At 36.9% G+C, this 20645-nt stretch overlaps 1 protein-coding gene across 1 annotated transcript; it reads right to left on the bottom strand.

Moving 5' to 3' along the window:
• Positions 1-4956: 4956 nt before the first annotated feature.
• Positions 4957-19873, bottom strand: LOC126915914 (protein krueppel-like). The gene is made up of 3 exons (XM_050721063.1): positions 19256-19873; positions 14084-14750; positions 4957-12898 (listed from the first exon to the last, which is right to left on the bottom strand). Exons 1-3 carry the CDS (start codon positions 19293-19295, stop codon positions 12085-12087), a joined length of 1521 nt encoding a protein of 506 aa, XP_050577020.1. The 5' UTR covers positions 19296-19873; the 3' UTR covers positions 4957-12084.
• Positions 19874-20645: the final 772 nt, after the last annotated feature.

Genomic DNA, 20645 nt, shown 5'->3' with positions numbered 1-20645 from the left:
AATCGACTGTATAAATAATAAATATCTTTCTGATTGCTACGAAATATTTACTTTCATTAAATATTTTATAGCTTCTATGCACATTTTCAGATTTATGTTAAGCTTTGCAAATGTAATCGCGATAGGCGAGTCTCATTACAGTGTCAAATAAATTTCAAAATATTATATTTTATAAGTATTAAAGTATTTTCGCGAACCACGATATATAAGAGATATGGAAAATCCATTTGCAGATATTAAAAAATGCCCTCTGGAAGATTTATAATAACCGACTAACTTCCTACAAAAAAAAAAAGGAATCTGCAAAGGAGGGGGTGGATCCGGTAGCTCTCCACTATCAATGTTGAAACATCGTTAATGGAAGTCCTCCGGCGATATTTAAAAAGATTGAGGACGATCTTTGAACTGACGTTAATGGAGACAACTCGACGAGGAAATTTTCGAGAAACGCGCAACTAGTTCGCCATAAATTTTCCATCGGTGCACTGGGGGCAGAGAAGCATTAGAGAAAGACGTGAAATAATGACGTGTGCACGCCACGCGTCCTTCTAAAAGCACACACGATGAACTGAGTGAGAAGAGGGCAGAAGGAGACGTTGATGTTACCCCTCTTCCGCTATTCTATCGGCCAGCCTCCTTGTTTTTTGTCTTTCTGGCAAAAAAAAAACGCTTCTTTATAGGGGCAAAGCGCGCGTGCTGTCACGAAGAAAGAGAGATGAAAGGGATCGTGGACTGGTGGCACCCTCGGTCCTTAGGTGGCCCACCGTTGACAATGCGCCAATCCGATGCAGCGCCCCAAGAAATGCGATACCATTTACTTTTCGGAGAAACCCAAAATTACGTGAAATCCAGGCACGCATAAAAGTGTACCGTCGCTCACGGGCTTACGATTATTTGGAAGGTGGAAAAGCAGTCCACAGAGTAGATTTTCCTGTGGAATTAGAGCATGGAGTTGAAGAATGAGGCCTGGTGAGTCGGAATTGGGAGCTATTTATTTTCTATTGTTTCTTTAACGTCTCCAGTGCCGTGATAGAATTTTTCAACCGTTTCAAGGTTTTTAAAAATCTTTGAGAATAAATGGTAAACAATTATGATTGTAAACAAATTTTAATAATATTATAATAAACGAAAGATTATCGCGTTCACTTATATTTTGCAATTGTAAGCATTCTAAATATAAGCATACTTTGAAAAATAATAAAACTAATACCTTTCTAGTATCTGGAGTATAAATATTTTCATATTTGTGATACCGAAATGTCCCTTGTTCTGCAGGTCTAAAAGAGTCAATATATTCTCATTAATAAAAGATATTGCCTGCGAGAGTGAAGCCAATAAGACAGTCGGTTTATTCCTACAAGTAATTACGGTACAGTTTACGTATGTTTATCTATTTTATACCGATATTCAGGTAGCAACATAACGGACCAGAGACCTTCCAGCTTTCCGGAGTCTGACCTCGAAAATAGTTTTTCTCTGAATGCGTTCGAAAAGGAATGCTTAGCGCTTACGAAATTTTCTTCATGCGTCCATGGTGCTCTTCACAAAAACTTTGCAGTGGTAACAGTCTGCATGCTTCCGGTAATATATAATTGGTTGCCTTCAAAATGATACAAGACAAAAATGGAGATATACTAAACTAAATGTTATAGTTTCAACGTTTCTTTTTCCAGACAGAATTATGATTTCGACAAAAGCAATAAACAAATATGACGTATTTATTTTAGGATTTATCAGACGGTACAGTTGTTGCACCGTTACCAATGTCATAAATGTCTAATGTAAAAGTATAAAAGTTTTAATCTTTCTTCTGTCAACTATCACGCACTTCTCGAATTTACATTTATGATATAGGTGTCGTCAAGCTACATTTCCGTATTATGGTGAGAATGATACATTACGTAACCGGCTATAACCGAAATTTCACTTGCTAATGAGCAAAGAAATGACAAATGAATTAATTTTCTTAATTTCAGCTGCGAGTGAGAAGTTAATAATTATTATCGTGATGTAGCAATACGATAGTGATATTAAGCGAGTAAAATTGAAGACGTTTTGCAAAAGTACTTTCTTTAAATCTTAGTAGTTATATGTATAAATACCCTAGTAAACCTACAATCTATCTATAAGCGTGAAAATTCTCGGAATCTTACTCTATAAACTCAAATGCTTTCATGTGTATAATATCTATTATGGATATAAAAGAACCAATATATCCACAAATTTGCATACATACACGCGATATTTTTCATTCGATATCTCCACGAACGAATGCAATCGATATCCAATTCCATCCCTCAGTCGTACATTAAAGTGTCGTTTAACAACTCCCCGAGGACAACGGTAACTAATACCCAGAACGTGCAACTAATCAAACGAAAAGTCTGTCGACTCATCTGATCAAAGGTAAGGAGGAACAAACATCTATCCGGACGAAACAGACGAACACAGGAAAGGAAACTGCGCGCTGACGGATTTCACCGATCCATCGAGCCAGACTCGATCCTCTGCATCTGCCACGTGCCCCCACATTACGGCATAATGTGTCACTGTGCCACGGCCGGCTCTCTTCCCTTCTCTCTCTCGAACGATTTAACAGCGCCGGCAGCCACTCTTCTCTCACGCACACCGAGAATCTCGTATGTGGAATCCTAGATTTTGGAAACTCGTCGAATTGAATGGCGCGCAGCTGAATGCAGCTCGTGCAGCAACGTTTCGCTCGAAAAACGAGCGAAAAAGACGCGAGCATCGGAGGTGGAAGAGAGACGCGGAGTGGTTCACGGGTGCAGTTTTTCAGTATCCACCCCTTTTCACCCTCTCTCTCTCTATGATTTTTTTTCTCTTTTTTTTCGTTTTCCTACAATATCGGGCGTTGCTGTTGCAAGATGCAACCTCGGATGAGTTGTGAAAATATTGACGCTTTGTGGGCCGCGACAGTTTATTCGGGTCCTCGCTTCGCGGTCCTTCAGGGAATAATAGACACTGGATTTTTATCGATGGGTTCCCGAGAAACATCGATGGATCGCCGGTTCCTATGGAATCTGTTAACTTTACTCCGCTATGGTTCCACGTATGACAGATTATACCGACGATGATCGGTTTCGTCGAGCGAAGCGCATCGAATATATAATATCGATGTTTGGACAATTGAACGATCAAATTAAATACATTCGCGCTTTGACTGAGGAATAATGGAGAATTATCTACTTACCACGACCACAGTGATTCGTCATCGTGAATGTAGTATCTCTAGATCGTGTATTGGAAGAATGATTAATAAACAATTAAGATGCCATGCTCGTTTTAATTCTTTGTTGAGTACCGAACGAAATGTTAGTAGATCCAGCTATAAGAACTGGTACTGCAATGTGATGATTCTTTCCACAAAATATTAATCAGTATGAATATTTCTTAATACTTACGCACTCATACCTGGTTGAAGAACTCGAGAGAATCCATCTTTTTAGACAGATAGGTGATATGGGAGGAAAAAGAAAAAGCACGAGAACGATTAAACAGTGAGTTTTTAATAATAAAAATATTTTGACAGACGTCAACTCGATGGGAACATTCATTACAATGAGTGGCGGTGGTTTGCGGTATGATTCGCGAGAAATCCGGCATAGACTTTTGGTGAGAGTTGAAGAGGGGGTTCGTATGGTTTGGTAGGATCGATAAAATTACAAGTAAACGCCATTATAATACAAAGAATCTGTTTTTCTGTTTCATTTTTCGTTTTCCTATTTCCAAGGTAGGAATTCAATGATCGACAGCGAAGTAGCGCGGTATGATCATGACAATGACAATAATTAATAATGTTTAATAATAATAACTACGGGTAGAGTACTATGATTAATTATATTACTTAAAAAACGGTCTATTCGTATTTGTACGCGCAATATCTTTCTTTATAATATCCCGTTTCTTCTTTCCCTTTTCTTTATTTTACTTCTTTCCACTTTAGTTTCTCTTTTTTTCCTTCTTTTCTTATCTATTTAGGAATACTATTAAAAATCAGTCTTGTGGTTCAGATATATTAGGTGTCTGGTGAGGTAGTGTCAGTTTCATAGTATACATCGAGTGCCACTTGATTCCCCGATACGCCACTTGTCTTTGCTTTTTTTTCTATTTTTCTTATTTTTTTTTTTTTTTTTTTTTAGAAAAGAAATCTTCGATCGATTGTACACAACGTGTCTCTTAACGAACAAATTTTATCTTCTTCTCGCTTCTATTCAATGACGTGTACAGTTAATACAAACATTGTTTGCAGGCATGTGTTTACGCGTGCAAAATTTCTATTACAGAAAATCTTTATAACAAACGGCTGATAAATCGAGTTAGTAAATCTCTGCAAAGTTTCGTGCACACAAATGACAAAATATCGTAATTTTGCAACGAGATTATGTGCTTCGACAGCTTTCAATTTCCACACATACGTAACACATACACACACACACATACACACGGCGCGTGCGCGCGCACACGTATATTGATGTAATACATACATGCTATTGTATGATTCTAATACTAAAAATAAGAAACAATCAAATTGCACAGTGTCATCACTGTAAAATTTCTACGAATAAATTGTACATCAATAATAACATTACATCGTGTAATGACGCAACGAATATGATATAAAATAGGAAAGATTTGAAAATGTTGTAAATATAACTATAGTTGAAAGACGTTACAATATACAAACAGGATATAGTAATTTGGATAGGATGTTTATGAACGGTGGCTGCAGACTGTTTGCTGTCATTGAGAAACTTTGTATACCTTGGATACACGCCTGCGGACAATGTTAACTTTAAAGCTGGTATCATTAGGTAAACTTTACAATAGTTTGGGTTGAGTTACTTGTTCTTTGAGTATATATTACACAGGTAAATTAATCCATTGTTAAAATCATTGTATAAAGTCAAACGAAGTTACAGGTAGTATTTTTCTAAAATTATCATAAAACAAAAGAATAGTTATCTACTAGATACTGATATATCTAAAGACACCAAACCAATTTACCTAATGATCCTCGTTGATATTTATTACACGCGATATAGTACAAATAGAAAATAGATTAGAAACAAAATCTCAACTATTACATTTATCTGTAATTTAACAATATCAGATCCGAAGAGTTCGTCATCTTTCGGCGTATCAAAGATCAAAGAATGTCCGTAAGAAACGTGCACAGCGATCGACATTTCGAACGGTATACGTGGATCGGGCGCCCACTCTCAAGTAGCCTTCGTTTAATTAGAGTAGCGAGAATATCGTCTATCCGTAAATACCGCGGAACACTGTTAATCAACGTTTATAGTAGTAGTTTATAGGCATAAAATTTGAATTTGTACCGTGTGTATGGCGACGTTCGCGCGCGCCTGTGTTGTTCGAAGCATTTTCACATGGTGAAAGTATAGAGACGATATTTACGTTCGTTTGGTCACCATAGAGAATAAACAACCCGCAATAACGAACATCGCGATTAACCGTATTTGAATTTGCGCGCGAACGATCGACCGGCTCGTGCATACGTGATTAGCGTCTGCGTTGACTGTACAAAATTATAACTATATACGTATAATTCTAGTTACATAGATACAGAGAAGTATACACCATAGGTACATAATTTTTAATCGAGTATTCGAGCGATCGGAAGTGACAGACGCAGACTCGAATACGTTTCCCTCCGACATGCTCAATTGAGTAATAAATATTACATTTTTTCATTTGTCATATTGTACAGATATTACTACGCGTTTAGTAGATAAATCGATAATGATATACATGATCGCTAATAAAGATTATATTATACAGATTAATTTCTAGTCATGATAAATATCGTATGATTTCTCGTATTAATGTACATTGTATTCGAGTTTCACTTCCGCCAACTCGTGAGTCCCAAACTTTTTCTTTGCGATACACATCGTATTCGATATAATGTTATAATTTGACACAAACATATAGTAATCGTATGTATACGTATGTTCTTTTTTCCCTTGTACATTAAGATTAAAAGGACAACAACGATAATGATTATTACGACAGTAGGTAGGACAAGCGATAATTCTATTTTTTTCTTTAAATACAAATAGGTACTCGATGCGAGACTTCCGTTTTTATCTTTAATCCATTAGTTCTTTTCGTCTAATTTTCGGCTATTATTTTCAGTGATTCTGGTCTGTTTACAAAGAAACATAGAAAACAATTGGCCCGTATATATGAACCGATATATAGCGGGCCGACAGGAACGTAATTTCACCAGTATCAATTCGGAACTAACAACCATTAACTAGGAATCGATCTCTTTCAAGGTACCGTGTTTCAGAAATCGTCGTCGGGTAGAATCTATCGTCCACGAATGGAAATTGACTGGCAAGAAGAAAAAAAAAGAACGAATCATACGATTTTACTTTATTTCTTTTCCTGTTTCCTCTTTCCTCTTATGGTATCAATTTTTCGCCATTTGCTTCGTGGATTTTATCTATTCGACGACGTAAATTCTACAGAATGATGTATATAAAACTAGGATAGAGCGTAGTTTGCCTCTCGTTACGTTATTAAACTTCTATTTAAAATTCGATTTTTCAAACAACTGATCGATGTCGTGCAAAACAGAATCAACGAGCGTACCGTGCTCTTAGCTTTAACTACCGAAAGACTATTTCTCTTTTGCGAATATATGATCTACTTAATGGCACATAATTATAGGAAAAACAAATGGCAATCAAACGAGGAACATGATATTATTGCGGTACTGCGTAGTTTAGTGGGATCTATGTTTAGTATACGTTTATTTTAACACGATCAATAGTGTGCAGGTGGTGTAGATGATTTCACTAAAATAGCTATTTTAGTGATTGTAAAGGTTTCCTAAGAAATATTTCAATTTAATATTAACCTTTAGCATAGATGATCAATGTATAACTTAAAAACGATCTTATTAAAATGCAATTTCTCAATGATACTAGATTAATTCAGTTTTAGATTATTTTTCTAGAAATAGACTCATAATAAGAAATTAAGGAATTCAATATATGAGAGAATTCTTAGCCAAGAATTATTTTACTTTTTTATTTTTCCTTTTTACCTTCTCTATTAATAGAGAATGAACCACTTCACATCATAAAACACATTAACAAAAACAAGTTATAATACAAACTATCTTTCTAGCTATTATCATCACAAGTCACTGTTGCAAGCATAAATCTTTATATGCAACAATATTTTATTATTATATTCGCCTTTCAGACTGTTATACGATTCGGTAATTAGTTTGATTAAGTTAAAAGCTCACGTTGATTTTCAATGATAATGACATTGGTCCATCCATAGATTCATTTCATCCATAGATTATTATTACTAGGCTGCGAACTTTCATGCGAATTTATACTTTTATGAAGGGAGCTGCAAAAATGAAAACTAAATAGGAGAAAATCATTGTAAATTCTAAATATTCTAAACAATATTTATACCTTTGTACGTTATAAAAATTTGCAGTTTGTTATAGATAAATGAATATACAGGTAAATTCAGTCGAAAAGCGAATCGAAGGATTAACGGTACGCTCGTATATTACAAGAAAAACCGCAATTTATAATATTCTTTTATCTTGTATATCGCTTTATTTTGAGGGTGGGTTTCTCTAAATATACAATACACCTGGGATTCGGGGTGGTTTTTGCTTTTCTCCGGGGTACGAGGCCGGAGCTTACTGACCTCTGTCGCTGTTACTCGAATAGCTGTCGATGTTGAAATCAATTGACGTTTATTTAAAGACGAACTAATGGACGAACAAACGGAGAAGAAAAGTATCTTTTCTTCAAAATAAATGGAACATTCTATTTCATTCGAAACGATGTATAAACAAATACAGGATGAAAAAAATTAATAGATTGTAGCAGTGACATTGATTAACTCGATCTTTTTGGAAATTCCTAAATTTCATTGTTTGGATACATGTATCGATCTCATACTCACTTACGCTTTTCAAAAGTTTTTGAAACATTCTGAATACGATAATTGTCTTATTCGAATACAAATTGAGATTCAAAGGAAGGTAATTTAAAGATGATATTTATATAACTTGTCAACGACCCGATGCGTTTACAGAGCATTAGAAAAATGAAATATTACTTAAGAACTTTGTGATCCATTTAACACTTAACATTCTTATTTCTTCTCGAATTGTTCAGTAAAATAATTGGTTGCTTTCTGAGCAGTTTAACCAAGTGTACGAATAACGCGGTGCCATTGTAATTATATATTAATGGTAAAAACATAAATCCATGAAATGTATTGTATAGTACCATTTATCAAAAAATGTATATGAAAAGTATCGCGTCGGTCTGCTCTCAACCGTAATTTGTGTCACGCGTGTCGTAATAATCTCAGAACTACAATGCAAAATAAAAAATAAAGAATGAACGATTTGAAAGTTCTTAGGTTACATATACATTCTTCTACACTCTGTAGTGTAAGTCGTGAGTTTTTTCTATAATTTCCAAAGGAAAGGAAATTTTTGGTACGTAGAAGCAGTGTAATGAGCGACCAAAACGTTTAGCTTGAAAGAGCTCGAGAGATGCTTCGTAACACGTGTATAAAAGGGCGAAAACGCGCGGTCTCAAAGAGGGAGGAAGAGGCAAGTGGGCTGGAAAATGTTCCTCGAAAGCTTGGAACGTGAATAACGAGTGAGAAGTGCGGATGAGTCGGGACCTTTGGGAAAGAATGTGGCGAAAGTGTAACGCAGCGGCTATGGATTCTGTTTCCCCGGTACGACCCCAGCTATATTTTCACTTTCGAAAAGAGAAAGTCCACCGATTAATTTCCAAACTTATTTCTTCTACGTCGATGCAGTTAACTGTTTATGTTTGCTTTGCGCTTCGATCGTCAATTACCGTGTCTCGTTGATAATTATGATTTTAAAATATTGATACAAAATCGATTCAATTCGAAGTTTAAATTAAAGACACACCTTCAAAAACATATGTACCAGTAAATTTTATCTCTTAGTAGAATTATCAATCAAAATCTCACTCTTAATATGCTAAATTATCTTCAAATGTTATCTTCAATGATTCAAACTTTTTTATGGAAAAGAAGCAAAAAGTATCGGTGAGTATTAATGTGCACTCGGTTTAAAAGACGATTTTCTAAACCCGTAGACATCTTAGTCTATATCCTAGGAGAAGTGAAAGAAAACTTTGGTATTTTTAGATCAAAATAATTCATTTACTCAAAAATCCCTATTAACGTTATTCATCGAAAAGCTAATTCTGAATTACGAGATATCTTCAGCATCCTAAAACAAAATGAAGTGAACGCGAGATTTAATAAAGACCTAAACGAAACAGAGTCGAGCACCTAGTGAAGAAGTTGTTCTTCGCACTAGCCGGGCCTTCTTTCGTTCCTTCTCTTACGAAATGGTCATACGAATCGAACGGAAGCGAAACGAGGGCAATTTGTGTCCCCGGCAGTGTTTCGTGCGGCACTTGCAGAAAATGCAGACGAGGATACCTACTTCTCTTGTCCTTTTATGTCATCGAAAAGCCGAGCGGTATACAGAGTACATCGTGTTATATTACGTTTGGCTTCGGCGTTACAATTTCAGAAACAACAAATGGGGTCCAGTTAGACCCGGAAGAGGGAGGATGAATGACGTTACCACGACCACTTCTCGTGTCCCCAAAAAGAGTCCTAGGACTGACCCATGGAACAATGAGTCGAAATGGCCTCGAAACACGCCGATGAAATTTGCATGCTGACCGGTGAACATAAATCAGAGGACCATTGAGGCAAAGTTGGCATAGGCTATCCGCTAGAAAGTCGACGACGGAGGGATGCTTTATCTCGTTTTGAAGACGACCACCGGCTGCGAATTTTCGGCACGCGGCTGTGTGTATCATTGCGAAAACTGGTTCGCGCGAAACAGACGGCCGCCGTAGTCTAAGCAACAAAAGATCGTTCTCCTTCGAGCAACCGGCTGCCTGTTAGAAAAAAAGATGGAAATCGGAGAAGAAAAGATGGTCCCTGATTGTACAACGAGAATGAACAGAGAACACGTATCCTTCGTGAAACGAAGGATTCTCGTACAAGGATCCACTCGCAGGTTTCGATCATTGTACGGATTAATGCGAATCGAAATCACGTCGGAAGATCGTCTTACGGGTTGAATTTTTTGCGAAGGCGAATGTAAATCAAGGGTGATTCGGGTTTTTTGATTCTTCGCTCTTGCGAGATGATTTTTAAACTCTGATGTATGTATTCGCGTATAAAAGAATACGTAGAGTGATTTCTGCTACATTTCCATAAAATAGAGTTTTATTGTCACTGAAAACTAAATTGCATCTTTCTAAGTTATGAAAGCATATATTAATTTAGTTTATTGTGAAGCTAGACGGATGACTCTTAAGAATAGAAATCCAAAGACTTAATTAGAAGATTTTTAAGAAATTAAATTCAAATTCTTAAAATCTTAACTTACATTACTATGACTTTTAATTTGCCGTATAGTGCGAAAATTTGTGATTATTTTCTCGATTGTTACTTGGGAATCGAAGAAGTGTATGTAGATATAAAGCTTGTGAAAATAACGATTGATATTCCATGAATTTTAATAAAACTCTAGCGTTAAATGTGTTCTAATATTTAAATGCAATGATAGTGCAATATTTAAATATATCGAAGTCAATCTTTTGTGTCACAATTCTCTAACTTTAATATGAAATGAAGTATCTCGTTAGCGAAAGGCATGATGCTAGATGTACACGTTTGAGGGTGCAAATCAGTAAGTATAGAAGACATCTCGAGCTCGTTCTTGGTGCTACGTAACAAAAAATCATGCTGATACCGTTGGAAGGTATGAGTAATTCTAATACTTATTATCATCTCAGTTACACGCGTACACGTACTTCAAGTAACTTACTTGTGTGGTACCGTTACAGACAAAATTAACTTAAAAAGCGCATTGTATAAACGTCTTGTAAATTGCATAAAGTTACATTTCTTACAAGGAAAAAAAAAAAAAAAAAAATGACGAAAGGAAGACAAGAAATTGAAGATCGACAAAGAACACTGAGAAATATAAAAGAATTAAAAAAAAAAGAACAATGGTGTCGACAGCTTGACAAATCAGTGAAGTGCAAAAGCGACAGAGGACCGACGAACCGATGTCACTCCCCCCCGCTACTTTTACTGTCAGAGGAACTTGTATACCAGTACATTCATTCTGTAATTTCTAGTTTTATTTTTCGATTCTCTCTCCAATCATTCACGTGCACATATGTACATATGTGTCGAACACAATCACACTCACATTTACACGAACGGAGACACATGTACTTGCTTCTGTCTCTCATATTTTTATAGATACCTATCTAAGTAATAATTAATATCTATCTAAACTCATTATCGCGGCTTTCATTGAAAAACGGAACACGCGAAACTACAGCGACCAACTAAATACACAATTACCTTTCAATTTCTTTGTTATCGCGTAATTATGTACACGAAGGAAATAAACCAACAGCTCAGAAAAGAAAATCCTGGCTGCTTTTCCTCTCGTATATATAATATCAATCCATTTCCTTCTTTTTCTCATTGCCAAAAAGATTCACGTCCCTGAATGTTTGTTCCATTTTTATAAATTACACGTTTTACGTGGAGGATACTCGTAGACCTGCCAATACGCTTTTCGACCTCTATCTTTCATCCTCCCTTGCCTCGTTTAGGTACAGTAATAATTAATAATCATCTATAATAATATAATATATATATCTATAAAAAGCATCTTAACAATAGTGACTGTGAACCGGTGCGTGGAGGATTCAGTGTGAGGATTCAATTCGATTCGTGAGCCTGTCGGGACTCGATTCGCCTTGCTATCCAATATAAACGAGAAACTCCATTTTTCTCCCTTCTGACGATCTCTTTCTATTTCTTTCTCCCCTTATATCTTTTCCTTTGCCCACCCTAAAAACCTTGGAGTAGCGTTTTTCCTTGGGTAGAAGCGTCGAACCGAGATAAAGTACAGGGTGGCTTTTCTACAAGTATTGTGTCTACGTACCCCTAAAGACTCCACTAGGACGCGTGGCCGACATTAGCCGCGGCAGTGTTTCCAAGGGATGCGAAGTGCGTGTATTTGTTGTGGTGACTTTGAAGGAAAATAGCGTTTGGGCTGGACGTTCCCGACACCATATCGATGTCATCATCATCCTCTCCGTGAATGATGTCACTACTCGGGCTACGACTTAATGGTGAGTCACTGATGCTATTTGATTGAGAGTGTGGTCTGCACTGAGAATGCATACCAGTTGACATAGATAAGTCTTCTGGTTCCGTTTGCTCTGGTAAATCCACAGGAATACCGGCTAAATTCAATGGTATAGGCATAGAATTGCCGATGATAGGATTTGCTAATTGATTACTGAACTTATGCACAGGTCTAACAGAAGCACTTGTTTTTTTGCTGGCTAATGATGATGCTTCGGCTTCCTCTACTTCTACGTCGATATCAATGTCGATATCCTCTTCTAAATCGTCGCTTGCCAATGACGGAGAGGCAACCTGTGTTCTCGTTACTTGTCCAGAGTTGATACTGGTGCCACACTTGTGATGTATCAGGTGGTGCCTTCGTCTGAATCGCATCTGACATTGCTCGCACTCGAACGGTTTCTCGCCCTTGTGGATCAGCAGATGAGCCTTTAGTTGATTCGAGTCGCTGAACTTGGCTGAACATAACTCGCACGCGTATGGACGTTCACCAGTGTGCACGCGCAAGTGGCGACGCAGGTTGGCTACTTGGACGAATTGGCGATCACAGTGGCTACAGTGGTAAGGCTTCTCGCCCGTGTGAAGTCGCATGTGGGTCTTTAGATGATGGTCCCGTGTGAATCTGCATCACAAATGTAACGATTTCCTTTTTAATTTTGGTAGATTTGACTTTGATCTTTCATTGCATAATTGGGAATTGCGTGTACTTCCTCTAAAAGGTGATAGGATACGGTAACTACAGTATAAATGTAGTATATTGCGTTTGTAAAAATGTAGAAAAATTTTGATGTAGGATAGCATGTTGAAAGAGTTCAACTCTTTGGTCAACGGAATAAATATCTCGATACTGTGCACTTCAAAGCTGGTATCTTGACTTTTATCTGTATCGTTTCCAGATACGTTTCAAATGGAAATATCGTGCCTGCAGATTTGCATGTTCAGAATTCTGAATAAAGAATAGTAGCACAAAGTAAACAGTAGCACAAACACAAGGCGAAGAAATAAGCAAGGTACGTCGATGGGAAAGAATTCACGATGAGTTTTACTTTTTTAATGGCTTTAAGCTTATTTCGTTTTTATTAAATCATGCAAAAGCTAACTAACGTTATGTTATCTCAAAGAGATACGAATTGGGATTCTATTCAAGAATAACATTGATCTAATGTCATATTGATCTAATGCCATCATATATGAATATCATTACTGAGCATCGTACAAAAATTGATACTTTTGAAACAACTTGAAAATCAAGTGAGAAATTTATATTAAGATATATAACCACGGAAAACATTTCCGAGAAATGGTTATCGTACTATGTTCTTGTCATTTTAATTTTTTTAGTAATGAAATCTTTATTCTTGCTTTCTGCTGTGCGTCATTGATGACGCAGTACGAAACGCATTAACACGATTGCTTAACTTGTTTCACTAAAAATAAGATCTTCGCATGTGATATTTTATATCTTATATTTGATATCAATGCCAGTCAACATTTTAACATATCGAGACTACGATCATCCAGAGATTCTATTGCGTAACAAAAGTTACAATTTTGCGATGATATGAAGTGTTTCGATTGTTACATAAAAGATGTATAGTCCCAATTAAAAAGATATGACCCTAGAAAAAAATCATTTTCAGGGCAGGAATTCATAACATTCGTTGTTGCAGATCAATCAATTTTATCCTGATATAATTTTCTACATTGATGAGAGTAACTATATAAGATATTAAGTAATCTAAAATGAATTGAATACTCATTATATTAAAATACGTATGAAGAACAATCATTCTCTTTCTCAACTCACCTTTTGTGACATTCCGGACACTCGAAAGGTTTCTCACCGGTGTGGGTGCGTTCGTGGTTCTGCAGCACGTGCTTATAGCCAAACGATCTGGAGCACACTCCACAGGTGAACACCTTGTCCCTTCCGTCCTTACCCGCTTCAGGACTGATTGAGCTTGGTGGACTTAAAGGCGCTGAGCCCTCTAACGGTTGTTGTACAGTATCTACTTTTGACTTTTGTAATTTCCTCTTGGTCGCCTGACCTCTCTTCGTGATTTTATCACCACTACTGCTTACTACGCTGTTAACATTGTTATTGTTATTTGTGACGCCATTATTGGCGCGTTTGGACGTAGATTTACTGCTCAACGCAGGTGAGACAGATCCTGGTGAGTGGTGAAGCGGCGACGGAGGTGAGGATGCAGTGGGTGGAGCCCAACCATTGAATAAAGTCTGGTGGTGTCCGTACAGAGACGGGCTGGAGGCTAATGTCGCGTGCAATGACACGGGAATCCCTGCAGCCATCAGAGCTGCTGTTCTACTTGCAGCCAGTAATTGCTGAGGTGTGAGCATAGATAAACCTGGCGATGCGTTACCCATTCCAGGGAACACCACTTGCGACGTGTTGTTCAGCGGTGACGACAATGGTTGTTTCTCCGATTCTTGTTTCATGTCGTGGTGTTGTCCAGCTGTAAGTCCTGAAATATTATTGTTGTGCCAATATTGGTTTAAAAGTAATCGTTGATCATACGTAGAGGAAATTTCGTCAATTTTTACAAATATGGATTTAATATGTAACATTATGACCATAACTGATATTGATATCAATATGGTCTATGCTCAATTTTGAGAAATATTTTCGCGACCCTTCGTTTGTGTTATATGATTCATTAGCAAAGGAGAAAGATTTCTTGAATGGTAATTGATTACAATTATTAGTATTATTATTAATTATTAGTATTAGTATTATTATACAATTATTATTAATTAGTATTATAGTAAAGGAAGCTGAATATTAGTCCTGAACACTGACAAAAATAATTCTGCTGTAGTTAGGACATATAGACTTTCAAGTGTTTCTTATTCCTACACTATTAATGTTGCAAGAACTTCAAGAAAGACATACACAAATATTGACCTTCATTTTAGATAACTACCACATTAACTAGTAACCATGAAATTCCTGTCAACTATCATTTCCTACACTTCTCTCATAATATATCAAACAAATGGATAAAACGAATTTAAAAATGTCGATTTTGATTTTCGATTGAAAATGTTGATTTTATAAAATACTAGTACAAGATAGCTATCTTTCTAGCAATAAAAATTAAAAGAAGTCGACTTCTGGATACAGATTTTCGCAACTCGCCTGACGTTCTGACGAATAGCGTGGCGTTTCACAACAAATCGCGTGGTGTGGCCCGCTGGCTACGAGAGACGCGAATACGATGCGCGAAAAAGGTCGAGCGTTTGTACGTGTACGGAATCGTACGACGATCTTTTCTCCCGCGTGCTCCACAGTGTGTCTGTATTTTCCTCCTTGTCACTACCTCGCAGCCCTCCCACACACGTTCCTCACACGTGAGCGAGAAGCACGGTCCTCCTCCATTCACTCACACTCTCGTACGGCGGCGGTTCATTCATAAGCCTCGACTTCCCACCCACGTCACCGCGATGTACCCGCCTCTCTTCGACTTGAGGCCAACGACTCTGTGAAAGTGCAGGCCGTGTCTGCATTCTACTAACATCTCCACGTGGTTTTCCGCGTACACGTCGGGTTTTCCACGTTTTTTCTTTCACGTACAAATGGAATTCTCGCGGATTTCAGTGTAAAAACTGAATTTCGAAAAATTTTCGGTGTAAGAATTTCTCGGGGCGAAAAGCATGTTTTTTTTTGGAAGATTTTAGAGTAGAAATCTCTAAAAACGAACGTTTTGGGGTTTTGGCATAAAAATCGAATTTCAAAGAAGTCAAGTAGAAAACCAAATTTGTGAAAGTTATCACGTAGAAATTAAATTTTTGGGAATATTCAATGTGGAAGAATTTTTCCTACAGGGAAACTTTTTCGAAGTTCTCACATAGAAATCGTATTTTGAAGATTTTTCACAGAAACCGTACTTTCAGGACTTTTCATATAGAAATTGTATTTTTGGAGGTGTTTCCACGAAGAAATCTAATTTTTTCGAGGTATGAAATGTATACGGTCATGTAAGAACTCGGAGTTTCATTGTTTGTGAAGAATCGTGTTTTCTGCTTAAGAAACAGTTATATTGGAACTCTGTTTTTGAATGTTAAAAAATAAAGATTCTTAACATATTCTTCTTTTAAAATAAAGCAATTTAAGTGAAGAAGATATTACGAAAGATAATTTTAACATCCTCAAAAAAAAAAAAAAAAAAAAAAAGAGAGCAACCCTCGTATTAGGGTTACACCTTCCGATGATTGCTTATTCGCGTGATTGGCAAGGCTCAACGAGGTAATTGAATTAATAAGAGGCTCGGTTTACGAAATTAGCGGATGCAAGAGATATTATGATAACGACGAAATAATAATTCGATGGTACATTTACATCGGAGAGTGATCGTTTTCCTTCGAAGTTTTACTTCTTATTCGCAGAAGGAATAAATCGACATCGAGACTTAAATCGTAATTATTCGAAGACTTCTGTCTAACTGGCCACTTGCAATCTACATGCAAGATGAGACGAAGTTTAATTTAAGGAAACAATGAATCAACCGGCCATGGCGGTTCAGCCCGCCACTTACTAATTAATGGACCGTTTAGAAGGGGAACTGTAATGAGACCCAGTTGAATCAATAAGGGCGAGTAAGATCTATTCTCTTTTCTTCTCTTACCCTAAAACCTCCCTTAACGTGGCCTAAGATTCTTACAGCCTACAATCGCCGTTTCCCGGCAACACGACCAGAAGTACCGCCCCGCTCGCATCCCTACCCTAATTGGTCGCAACCCCAATATTCCATTCCGAATCCCTTTCCCTTAGGTCCGAATAAAAATTTCTTCTTCGCTGCCAGCCTTCTTTACTTCTGAACATGGAACGTAATCTCAATAAAGACTGAAAAATACATAGAATATATATTTATAAAATCTGGTCGATTCTATAAATAAAGTAGTATGTAGTTTTCTGTTAAACCATTATCTTAATTTGATTTTAATAGAATTTGAATTCTCCTTAGCGACCTTTTAGCTATTTAGAGGCTGATCAAGTTCATAAATCGGAAAATAGAAAAATGTGATGATATTACAATATATTTTATTTCATAAAATTTTCCTTTAAAGGCACAATAATCTTTTTATTTTCTTGCAACAAATAAAGTTAAAAAAAGTAATTTATTTCTTAAGAAGTTCAATTTCTTAAGAATTTCTTATCGTGTTTATTAGACGGAGTTTGATTATACATAATTGAATATCAAAATATTCAAATGTACACGATTCTTGGGCAATTTTTTCTCTTACATCAGTCTGTTTATCTTTCTACATATTCATTAAGCAATGACGAATGGCATTGGCGTTATATGTATATTATGAAAGATGGTACGTGAATTATGGAACCTACAAATAGGAAACTATTTCTAAGAATAAATTAAATAAATGAAGAAATATACGAAACTGTTTGCTGTATATGGTAACCGAATAATGACGCTATAAATAAGTTCATTTCATGTAGCCTTAAAAGAATCATACTGTTCTCATAATATTTTCTGTAAAACATACGATTTATATTATAGATTAGTCAATCATACCTGTTTCACGAGATCATACTTCGAGTAATCGAAACGAGGAATCGTATATTACTACATTACTAATTACAGACTTTTTCACAGAAAAACACGATCGTCTAAAGAACGAGCAAAGATCAACTTTCGACTAATCGAAACAAGAAGCCACGTATATATATTACCGTATAACAACAATTCTCCTAAATTATTTCCTCAAATCTAAAAAGTTTCTTAAAGATAGAAGAAATATAATTATGTATGTTAAAATAATAAGCAAAAGATTAATAAGATATAAATTTTATTCAAAATATCATTTATCTAACAAATTTACATGCGAATGACCGTTAGCTAATCGAATGTCGATTCGATTCCATCTGATTCTGTAACTAAAACGCGTTAGTCGAATGCGCAACACAAGTTGGCGCGCGCGCGTAGAGAAAATATACCGTTGCACTTTGTTTATAACCTAGAAAACGTGTTCACAACGGACGCCGGCGATGCACTTCACGTTTTCGAGCATTTTCGTTGCAATCACACGGTGGCATGGTTATTTTTGGACGGCGGTTGCAACCGCGAAACTCGTCGAGTCTCATTTTCCTAAACCGAGCTCTCCTCTCCCTTCCGTCGAGCAATTTCACGTCTTCCTGGCTTATCGATGTTTACAATATGTCACAACACGACTGTGTCGCCGCGAGCACTTTTAGACTTTGGCGGTACGCCAGTTTGTCGTTAACATGTCCCCTAAGCTAGAAAAACTTTATTCGTTCGTCTTTTTTCATGATTGTATCCACTTCGTGGAACATGAAAAATACATAACGCGATTGTGTAACTGCACGCCTCTTTCGGTACAAAACAAAGAAAAAGTGGTATCACCTTGGCCGTGTGTCAAAACAAACGCGAAACGAGAAACTGCGAATGCCTTTTGTTTTTGACCGGATGTGACGCGTGTTATACGCGATGAAACTCGTATTTATGAAACATTTAGATTGGGAATTGGCTTGTGCGGAAGATGAAATAAACGTTGGTGTCGATTGCAATATCTTTCCAATTTGGAAATTCTACCACAAACATTAATCTTTTCATAGCCACAATTAAAGTTTTTGCCAAATAATAAGACTCAGTATAAAGCATTAGATAGAACACATGTCTATTTTAGTAAAACCCGATTTAGTCTTTTTATTGTGTGAATTGGTAAATAGAAATAGTAAAGATTATGGTTTTTATATAGAAAGTATCTTGGAAAATTAATATCTACCAAATTTAATCCTTGTTTTTTTATATGATATAGATATATACATATATATATGATAATTGTAGAAATAGTTGAAATCATACGTGTGATTTTAACTGCTGACGAAAATAGTTTTTACAAAAAGTGAAAGGGTTAATGGAAGATTGTGTATTAAATAGTGCAGTACAGAGTAATGGATCCATTGACAAGTGAGAGTTCATACCTGCATTAATCTGCGCCTCTTGAAGATAAGACAGTGCCATTCTATGATCCGTGTTACGTGTTTTCACTATGACACTCCATCCACTTCTGTACACAATGCGCGAACACTTCCGACGATAGCAGAGAACGAGATGTATAGACGAACGTTTATACGTATAACCTAACAAACAGCGACACTGCACAAACAAAGAGCGTGGTCGAATGAAACGAATGGATCGTTTCTAGATGTTGTTCCTGTTTCCAATATTTCTTCAAAACCAATTCTTCCTTTCGTCTCGGGGTCAAGGCAGTTAAACGTGGAGAAGCGACGCGAGAGATCACCGAAATTTTATTCATTGAATTTACAGGAAATATGATGATATATTTCTCTTGATGACTGTCGTCTCTGCCGACGTTCTCGACAAAACTGGCGCGTATCCCGCGGAACCAAACGTCCTAAGAAAAATGAAGAGCAAAAAAAAAGGAGGAAAACAAGAACATAAGAGAAAACAAGGTATGTAAAAACGTGATACTACTCTACTATAAACAACAAATGTCGTCGTCCGACTACAAGGAACGACGACAACCAACGACGTTACTCTGGGCTGACCTAACCCAATACTAACTGACAATCGAGTCGCGCTCTCTGTAGTCAAACATCCCCCACCGCCTTACTTCCAGCCTCCCCACTACCTCCCGTTTTCCCCTACTATTCACAGACTTTTCTACCCTCTCGAATCGCAACCCTAGATGCGCGAGTCGCACCAAACGTGCCTCTTTGGGGGATAAGGCAAGCCTAACGCATGTTAGACGAAGATACATAGAATGGAAGATGTAAAGGGTAGCGTGAGAGAAAAGATATACACTTGGAATACGTATTCGGTGAAATGATGGACGAGGATAGAACGTTGCATAGAAAGAGAACGTTATATTAGAACGTTAGGTTCAGAAAGAGAAAGGAACAGAGTAAACGAGAAACGAGACAGGGTGAACCTGCGACCGTGATCTTTAAGAGTGGGAGTAGTTCGGAAGTGTAGGGAAGACTGTATATTTCTCTGTCGTGTCAGGATGGACGAGTACGGCCACAGAAGGCGGGTAATTGGTGAAACCTGTGCGAGAAGAGGTAGGGAGTGGACGTGACATGAAGGAGAGGGAGCAAATAGAACGCAACGATATTCTGCAACTGTAAACGTCCTTACTCACCCTTTCGGATTGAGAGTTGCAAGGACGATAAAAAAAACAGGTGGAAGGGTATAAAAGGAGATTGTTACAAAAGATGATCTTTTTCTTGTGTGGTAGCCATTCTTTTAATGCATATTTTAGCTTTCCTTTTTGTCGTACAGAGTCGTCTGCGAAGGAAAGTTTTTCTTATTTATCTTTCCATGCTTACTTTCGTTTCAACCTAGAAAATT

The sequence above is a fragment of the Bombus affinis genome, chromosome 4 (assembly GCF_024516045.1).
Source record: "Bombus affinis isolate iyBomAffi1 chromosome 4, iyBomAffi1.2, whole genome shotgun sequence".
Classification (NCBI taxonomy): domain Eukaryota; kingdom Metazoa; phylum Arthropoda; class Insecta; order Hymenoptera; family Apidae; genus Bombus; species Bombus affinis.
This window is presented reverse-complemented; position numbering and strand designations above follow the sequence as displayed.

Excerpts from the sequence above, each read along its gene's own strand:
- LOC126915914 (XM_050721063.1), bottom strand. The coding sequence starts at position 19,295 with ATGGCACTGTCTTATCTTCAAGAGGCGCAGATTAATGCAG. Across the intron at positions 14,751-19,255 it reads AGAGGCGCAGATTAATGCAG|CTGGACAACACCACGACATG; the intron begins GTATGAACTCTC and ends CAGGACTTACAG. Across the intron at positions 12,899-14,083 it reads TGTCCGGAATGTCACAAAAG|ATTCACACGGGACCATCATC; the intron begins GTGAGTTGAGAA and ends TTTGTGATGCAG.